At 37.8% G+C, this 9,850-nt stretch overlaps 1 protein-coding gene across 1 annotated transcript in view; it reads right to left on the bottom strand.

The window, feature by feature from the left end:
• Nucleotides 1-9,850, bottom strand: part of jmjd1cb (jumonji domain containing 1Cb) — a gene marked incomplete at both ends in the record, with an annotated part of 67,960 nt that overhangs the window by 55,036 nt on the left and 3,074 nt on the right. The window contains 1 exon segment of the mRNA XM_014031036.1: nt 8,071-8,184. Coding sequence (XP_013886490.1) covers nt 8,071-8,184 — 114 coding nt within the window.

Raw genomic sequence — 9,850 nt, 5'->3', positions numbered from 1 at the left:
GGAAAGGGAGGTCTGGGCCTCCCTTCTGAAGCTGCTGCCCCCGCGACCCGACCCCGGATAGGCGGAAGAAAATGGATGGATGGATGGATGGACCTGCATCAAACTCCTGTGTGAACGCTACACCTCCCTGATGTGACCCACATGCACAGTAAAAGACGTGACATCTCTTTGAGCTGGCTGTGTGTTTACAGAGCTAGCATTGATGCTACTTTTAGCATCTCAAATCTGAAGTTGTTTAATCAGAGCCGATTGAATATGACATTTTGTTTAGTTCAGTGTTTATATCTGAACCTGCCTCTGACCAGGATGCTCCGGTGAAGCTTTTTATTTTTAAAACAAAACAAGGAGCGAAATCAAAGTATTGACTGAGTAACTTTAGGATCAATACGGTCCACGACTGAGGCTGAACGTTACTATCATATCATCTACATGGAAAATGAAAAGTAAAAAGATGAAGCAACTGGACTTGTGTTTTGGAGCTGTAAACACAYGGAGYTRCAGATTTAAACAGAGAGACTTGAGGTTAGTGTCTTATCGATCCTTCAGCCCCTCCTCCTGATGAAAAACTTGTAATGTGACATGAGCGTTCACACTGCAGTCACCTTGAAAACATCAGATATGTATCTGATTCAATACCACATACTGAAGGCCTGGGTCAGATTTAAAAATAAAATCAGATTTGATGCATTCAGACTATCCTAAAAAAATCACATATGTGTTGCATGGGGCAAAAATAATCTAATTTGTGTCTCATTTGCCTGCAGTGTGAATGTAGCCAAAGAGAGAAAACAAGATTTTCAAGTACCATTAAAATTTAAAGAACATCATGAAAAATTTCATTCATGTAGTTTCAACGTCCCATGCTTTTATTTTATTATTAGATAACATTGTGAGATGCCCTATGCATAATCTAATTATATAATTATATTACATACATACATACACATACATATATACATACATACATACATACATACATACATACGTACGTATGTACGTACGTACGTACATGCATACATACATACATACATACATACATACATACATACATACATACACATATACATACACATATACATACCTACTGTATGTGTATCATACATACACGTTTATGTTTGGCAATGTCAAAAACTAAACAAGCATAAAGTGTAAATAGTTTAATGTTTGTGAGTAAAATATGATCAAAATAAATTATTCACAAGCAAAAATGTTGACTTGTACAAGTTTGGACGGTATGAAAATATTCAGTCATACTGCGGTATGAAAACATGGTGACGACATGTAAAAATGATGACTGAATGTGTCACATGAGGTGAAGCTCCACATTTCCACATGGCAGTCATGAAAACTGGGACAAACATTCAAGGCTCTTTCAGAAGACCCTCCTGTAACAATACTGACATGTTCTGACCACCTCAGCTCCTTCAGAAAAGACTTTCCTCACTAAAAGCATGCGTGGATACGACCATGGTAAGAGTCAGACACTTAAAACCCTAAAAAGACATAACTGGACATGTCTGAATCTGTCTGACATAAGGTCCCTGTACGACCAGTGCCAGAGCTAGGTCTGCACTGCCGGTAGTAAGTCAGACTTGTTTCTGGTGAGAGTTGGACTCTGCCAAGGTTGTCCTTTGTCACTGATTCTGTTTATAACATTTATGGACAGAATTTCCAGGCACAGCCACGGTGTTGAGGGGATCCTTTTTGGTGACCTTAAAGGGGCAACATCATGTAAAATCATCTTTTTTGAGTTTTATATCATGTTATAATGTTATACTCTCATAAAAACATGTCCAAAGCCTTGCTCTGACTCATTCATCATGTTTGAGAAATCCTGCAGTGTTTTTATGAAGCCATGCTGAGGAGCAAAACGACAGGTGGGGACCAGAAACACCTTTTGGTACCAGAAACACCTTTTGGGACCAGAAACAACTTTTGGGACCAGAAACACCTTTTGGTACCAGAAACACCCTGGGACGTGTCTTTAAGCTGAACTTCCTCATGGCGTTGTACCGGTCTGTCGTGGTGAAGAGAGAGCTGACTGAAAGAAGGAGATCACAGATCCAAGCAGCTGAAATGAGTTTCCTCTGCAGGGTGTCTGGGCTCTCCCTTAGAGATAGGCTGAGAAGCTCAGTCATCCAGGAGGGACTCAGAGTAGAGCCGCTGCTCCTCCACATCCAGAGGAGCCAGTTGAGGTGGTTCATCTGGTTAGGATGCCTCCTGGACTCCTCCCTGGTGAGGTGTTCTGGACACGTCCCACTGGGAGGAGACCCAGAGGAAGACCCAGGACACACTGGAGGGACCATGTTTCTCAGCTGGTCTGGGAACACCTTGGGATTCCCCCAGAGCAGCTGGTCCAAGTGTCTGCAGAGAGGGAGGTCTGGGTCTCTGCTGAGGCTGATGCCCCCGAGACCTGACCCCAGATAAGCAGAAGAAAACAGACGGATGGACACAAGGGTCAAAGCCATTCTACAACTTCTCCTGTGTTCTGATGTTCAGAGTGATAGCAACAGCTGAGTCCCTCCCCCCAGCTGCTCTCTGGCTGTACACATAAATGCTCACAAGCAGTGGTATCTGTCAATTATAAATTACTCAAAACGCCACAAACAACACGCCCCCCTGTCCAATAATCCAGTAGTACTAATGAAAATAACAAGCTGGGGGCCTGTCTGTGTACATAAAGAAAACAAATATGCTGCAGTGGTTTTTCATGTGCAGCTAATGGCTGTAAAAAGCTGACTCTCCTACAAGCTATGACAGATAACCACAGTCATAACAGCTTAGATACACCACAGTGTGTCACAAATAAAACATGACTTTTTGTGAAATATTTCAATCACAAATTGCTCAGAGTTTTATGTGGGTTCTACAAGCTCACATACATGATTGATTTGTTTCCTCTGAAGTCTTTTCAGATTAGCATCTGAGTTGCAGTTCATCTGATTGTATTTTAGCTTTTAGTTTACTGTGATTTATTTGGTCTTGTGTCTTAACTGTTTTTGGTGTGAGGCACCACGTGATTTTTATCCTCAAAAGACACAATATGTTAAAAATTTGACTAACTTTGACGATCTTTTTTGATCGGTATTACAATGGGCAAGGCAGTTATGAGTCCAGATGACAAAAAGCAAAAAGCAGAGCTGACAGGCTACTGGAAGATGACCAGCCAACCCACGGGAAGACATCCAGCACCTGAGTACTCCCTGACCTTCAAGCACACACTGAGTTTTCAATACTGCACGTTTGTAAAAGTTTGCTGCATTTTTGTGTTCAAACTTGATTTGAAGTAGGTCGAACATAAAATAACTGATACTTTCCAACTGGAACTACAATTGTAACTGTAATTAAAATGATCTGCTCAGATGCATGTGCTCTGAAAGGTCAAGATAACATGGTCACTAAAGTCCAAGGTGGTCTATTTTCATTAGTGTTTTGATTTAAAGAAAGGAAGGTGAAATGTTCCAACAGAATACTTTACCAACAGTCCAAATTTGAGCTTATTTACTTAATTTATGAGTGCAGAATAGTAGTGAATAATTAAGGTGAATTAATAAAATTTGACAGCATAAAATGAAAAATATTACCAACCAATACTTGTTTTCATAAATGAACAAATGTGTGGAGAATGAGGTTCATATTGTCTGCTGTGGACCTTGGGCTGATGTGTTACACCACAACAGATCAACGGTGTGTTGTGAGTTTTCACAACAAGAAATCCTCTAAAGGACCATCTGGTTTTGAAACACATGAATGTCACAGGATATGATGCAAAACTGCTGAGGACATTGCAGTGTTTGGTTCATACCACCTTTAGGTAATGACTGAGGTCGCTGCATCTGTTCTCAGCCTGACTAAACTTTGCTCTGCAGTCAGACACAAAAACATAAATTTAATTAAAGAGAACAGTTTTCAGTTTGGCTGGTATCCTGATCTTACTGTAGAAAACTGATTTCTTTTACAGTCAGACTGAATTAATATAAAGATAGGACTTCATTATTTACTGTAAAGAATGAATGCTGTAGTACACTGACACATTCAATAACTAATAATAATAACAACAATAATAATAATAATAATAATAATAATAACAACACTAATAATAACACTAATAATAATAATAATAACAACACTAATAATAACACTAATAATAATAATAATAACTTAATAATATTATTAATAATTTATTTAACTGAGGTAGATTTAAGATTTACAAGTTTGTAATGTTATAAAAAAGGGTTAGTTGCACAATTTTGTGTTTAAATTTGCACATATGTTTGGAATTTACTCAAACACTTGAGTCAGCACAAGAACTTGGATTTTCTGCCTCCTGCTTCTCAGCTCCCACTACAACCTTCTAGCAACAGAAACACACAGACTGAGCCGGCTTTCCTAACAGGGACTCCTTTGTACACTTTATGCCAAACAGACTGAAGGCCAGCCCCCTCTTCCTCCCCCCGTTTTTCCTGTCCAACTGGATAAACAGAGAGGGGAGTGGTCATGGAGCCTCAGCTCGAAGTGAGAGAGAGAGAAAGTCTATTTACAGCTGTGTCGTTCAAAGGGCTGCTGAAGAATAGGCGGCTCTGTGCAAGCGTGAGTGATTCACAAGTGAAGGAATCTGTAAAGAGGGTGAGTGGAAGTACTTCCATGCAGTCCATGATGTGAGGAAGCCTGAGAGGAGTCCTGCTTCCTTCAGGTCAGATGGTTGCACCCACTGGTATACAGCAGGTGATGTAGGTGGCTGGGCAGGAATCAGTCAGTGAGTCTGGCTGGAAAAACTTCTAAGTAGACTTTAGGCTGTCTGGGACTAAGGATATGCATTGGTTTCTACATATTTCAAAGCCTTGTTAAAATGTATGACATGATGCATTATTGTAACCTGGTAGGGACACACCATGCAGAACCATCAAGCTCCTGGGCTTAAACTGAAGAGTCCACGTGCATAAAGTTTATACAACACAAAAAACACACTGAAAACTGTGTTCCTGTGCTACACATACTGTAGCTGGTTTCTAGTTTCAAGGTAAACCACAGTTTCTTTTTTCTAAAGTCACAATTTCAAAAAACACCAAACCTGTGGTTCGTATAGTTTGTAATGAGTTTGGTCATTTGCAGTGTGACTCTGTCCCTCTGTCTTCAGTTTGTCCAAACCACCAGTTAGCTTTGAATCATCTCCAAAGAGAGAGGGGAAAAAATTACCTCTGTTTAAATAAATTTAATTTATTTATTTGCAAAGCTTTCCACTTGTAAAACTCCAAATGGCCATGGTTTAACTACTAAAGGAGCCACAAGTTTGTATCTTTAGACAATTCTGCTTTGAAACGAGCTTTGAGTTGCAGTATTTCTCCAAGGGAATTGGTCTTTTGTTCTCCTACAGTCTTATAACTGAGCATCATTTAAAGAAGAATGATAGAGAAGAACTACTATAATGCACAATAAGGAGCTTTCTTCTGATATAAAAGTCAGATGGTAGTTTTTCAATGCTTTTGTTTAGATCTTCAAACACTAGGTTCATTTGCTGAAACTCAACACGAGTGTGAGTGTGCTGGTGACACACTCACTGTTCTGTTACCCTGCACAGGAAGGCCTGTGAGCCAAACAATTAAATCAATTTTAAATACTTTTGCAGAGTTTATATTGTTAAGTGCACTCTGCAGTCTGACAGGATTTATAAGACCTTACATCCTTTAAAATACACTGGTTGAAAAAGGACAAACATTTTTACACTGATGAACAAACTTTAAGTGTGAATCTTGTGAGAGGAAGGAGAATTTAAATTGTTTTTAAAAGTTGAACTCAAAAGGTTGTGAGTCATTTGACCTGTGAAGTCTCTCGTTCTGAAGGGGCAGAACACACCGACGTGTCCAAACTATAAACTTTTCTTTATTTCCAACCACAGTTTGACCCCAGATCATATGATTTTAAACAGATTAGATTATGTGTGTTTCTGTCTTGCAAAATTGTGTAGCTAGGGCTGGACAATAATTAAATAACACACATTGCGATAAAAAAGTTTTAGTAACGGTGATATGGCTTTTAAAGATATTTGATTGATATGTGTTGGAGTTTGAGATTCTTTTAAAGATAATGTTTTTTTCTCTCTATTTTAAATTGATCTCATTGTGTTTCTGTGTTGCTTTGTTGTTTTATTCGTTTGGCTGAATTGTGAAGCACTTTGGTCAACTTTTGTTTTTATGTGCTATATAAATAAATTGACATTGACATTATAATAGTAGTAGATTTTTTTATGACTTTGAAACTAAGGATGGACGATAACTTATTTTTAGAAATGATAACAGATAACTTTCTCCTCCTAACAGCCGATAACCAATAACATGCCAGGATATAAGACTGGTCAAAAATGGGTCAGACCATAACATAAATAAACCAGACGAAAACTAAATGACAAAAATTACACTATTTGAAATAAACTCTTAGCAAACTAATATTTCTTAAAATATTTCTTAAAACAAAACAATTTATCAAATTGCCATCTTTTTAAATAAGATTCATTAATTATAAAAAAGACCTTTAACACTGGTCTCATATTTAAACAAATACGTACAAAGAGAAAAAGTCATTCCACAAGTTCATAACAGATAATGCACTAACAGAATGAAAGGCCAGGGAGTAAAAATGAGWTTTAAGCAGAGATTTAAAAGTCTCAACAGTCTCTGCACAGCGAATGCTGAGAGGTAAACCATTCCAAAGGTTTGAGGCAGAAACTGCAAAGACCCGATCACCTCTAAACATTAGCCTGGATCCAGGACCATCTAACAGGAACTGGTTGGACTGAAGTGTGGATGTTAATGAGATCACACAGGTAGGATGGGGCCAGACCTTTTAAAGCTTTAAAACTAAGCAATAAAATCTTAATATTTAATCTAAAATGAACAGGAAGCCAATGGAGAGAAGCCAGAACCAGGGAAAAGTGTTCATATTTTTTAGTTCCTGTTAAAAGACGAGCTGCTGCGTTTTGGACAACTTGTAATCGATGCAGAGAAGATTTATCTAAACCAACAAAGAATTACAATAATCCAAACCAGATGTAATGACAGCATGAATCACTTTCTCATGGTCTTTGTTTGGGAGGTGTGGCTTCACCTTAGCAATACGTCGTAGTTGGAAAAAACAGGATTTCAATACTTTTGAACTTAAAATTTTCAATTCAAGCATCACCAAGTATCAAATTAAATCAAGAAAGAAGTATAGCAACAAATAAATATGTTTCAGCTCATGTCATCTATCTGTTGCTGTGCTTTTATTTTTATTTGACACAGTTTAAGTGATTTTTTTTTTTTGATCACACAACTGTTAAACTAGATACTGCATAGCGGTAACATAACGACCCCCGCACGCATAAACGCACCAGAACTACTACTACTACTAGGTGCATCCCAAAATTGTAGTGGTTTGGGGGGGCATTGGTTGACCTGATGGATAAAACCTCATCAGAGATAAACAACCGAAGAAAATCTGAAGCTCCTATGTTTAAAAGTTTTTGAGCTATAACCATTTATGTTTGTACAGACACCCCTTTTTCAGATAAATTGGGGGTCTGGGGGGTGGGGGCACTGATTGAAAGCAAAACAAATCTGAAGCTTCTATGTTGAACAGTTTCTGAGTTATAAGTATTTTTGTATGTCCTGACACCCCCTCTTTGAAAGGAGCCCCCTCCTCAAATATGGGGTCTATCATAAAACCGTTGGCTGGTGCAGTGTAGGTCAGACTCATCTACAGTCCTGACTCATTTCATGTTGATTGGTGCAGCTGTTTTTGTGCTACAGTTGACCAAAAATCACTGGAAAAAAATAATTAATAAAAAAAACAAACAGTACGAAAACAATATGACGTCTGCTTCGCATGTAGGTTCATAATACTATAGAAATATACTGTATTTTATCAGCAGTAGTTATAATCATAGTAGTTGTTTTTTGTTGTTGTCATCTTTTTTTAGCTTCTGCGTGGTTAGCCACACTGGACGAACTCACGTGAAAGATTTAACTAATGTTTTATCCCAGATGCAGATTCTGACGCAGTGCATGAGAGAAGTGGGTGTGGCCTGGGAATTACCTGGTATTGTTGACAAGATGTATGATCAGAGAGAAAGTCCAGTTGTCGGTCCAGCAAGAATTCTACTGCAGTAACTGATGACAACAGGTTCTTCCCCACCACAGGCTTAAATGCCTGCAAACACAAACAACAAAACTTTACACTTAATATGGAAAAACCAACATCCAAAAACATCACTTGAACGTCCTTAGTATTGTGTAAAATGTATCGACTTCAGAACCAACATCCAGATTACAGAGGTATTGTATATTACCATTTGTAGCTGTGACTGGGCCTGTCACCATAACAAAATTTGCTGGACAATTAATTGTCTCAGAAATTATTGGAATAAACGATAATATTGTTTGGTGACCATTTTAAAACTAATATAATGATAATAGCGTAATAATGCAGTACATCCTCTCAAATATCAATAAACCTTAATTTTTAAAGAATGTTTTAAAAAATGGACCCTCGGGCTCTAACAAAAAATGCACTTGAATACCAGGCAGGGTTGCCTAATGGGACATAATAAAATGTCCTTTAAAATTATTACATTTTGAGTTAAAAGAGCAGATATGCTGTATATATATGACTCAGTCATATACGCTGAGTGAGAGTGTTGTAAGATACAGTGTGTGTGTTGTGTTTGGTGAGAATATGCACAGGAAAATAGCAGCAAAAATATCATTTTTATTTATTTATTTTTATTTGGCATCCCTGATGTGGCTCTCACTCATGCAGTGGCTTCACGATCACAGATTATGTCCGAACCTGAGGAATAAACTAAAGTTCCTTTGAGCCTGGGATTATTTTCTGTGGTTTTTCCCCTACAAACTATAAACACTCTCTAATTGTCTGTAATTTATTGTAATTGTTGTTAGCTTAGAAGACACTTTTGCTGCACACCGGCTGTTTGAGCATGCATGCTTCTCACCTCGGTGGGGGTGAGACCTGGTTTCAAAAAGTGCCAGTGTCAGTGACTCCCATCACCAGTGATGTGTAAACAAGCAGCTAGATTGCAACAAAAATGTTGTGGTTTCACTGATAACCAGCCTTTGTAATTATTGCTATGGACTTTCATGTTAAAGAGGTACGAGACCACGAGAGTTCACTCCTTCCGACTGTAAGAAAACAGAAGGGGGAGGGGTCAGTCGAGGAAGAGATGAAAGTAAACAAGCAAGCAGACAAATAAAAATTATCGTCCTCACTGTTTTTAATCAACCTCAAAATATTTTATCACATAATTAATTGATTTATTGACTATCGTGACAGACCTAGCTGTGACATTTATTTATTAAAAAGACGGATGCAAGAAGTTAGAGCATTTGTGAAAGAAAAGGTTAAAGAGCAGAGAGGAATAAGGGAAAACATGATAAGAAGAGAGGCAGAGAAGAGAGTGAGTAGACTGAGGAAGAATAACATAATTAATGAATAAATATTCAAAGATGTCCGACAGTTTAAAACCTGTCTGTTTAACACAATCAGTCCCATAGTCTGAAGATTTCAGTCAGGCTTGAACTTCAGCTGTTAAAAGCACCTTCATGTTTTTTATGAAACCAGCCTTTAAGGCTGGGCAGCAACAAGGTTAAGGTAGTAAGAATTAATACTATTCAACCATCCATAATGTACACAGGTCAGTGCACTGCAGCTACCATTATATAGTTCTTGTACAACCATTGTTTACAATATGGCAAAAAAAAAAAGATCACAATTAATTTTTTTATATCGTCCATCTCGATTAATATCACGATTTTTTTAACTGTTAAAAAGTGACTAAGAAATAATTTAACAAATAAAT

Source organism: Austrofundulus limnaeus, unplaced genomic scaffold (assembly GCF_001266775.1).
Source record: "Austrofundulus limnaeus strain Quisiro unplaced genomic scaffold, Austrofundulus_limnaeus-1.0 Scaffold1166, whole genome shotgun sequence".
NCBI lineage: Eukaryota > Metazoa > Chordata > Actinopteri > Cyprinodontiformes > Rivulidae > Austrofundulus > Austrofundulus limnaeus.
Note: the sequence above shows the minus strand (reverse complement) of the source record. Positions and strands in the feature narration are given on the sequence as shown.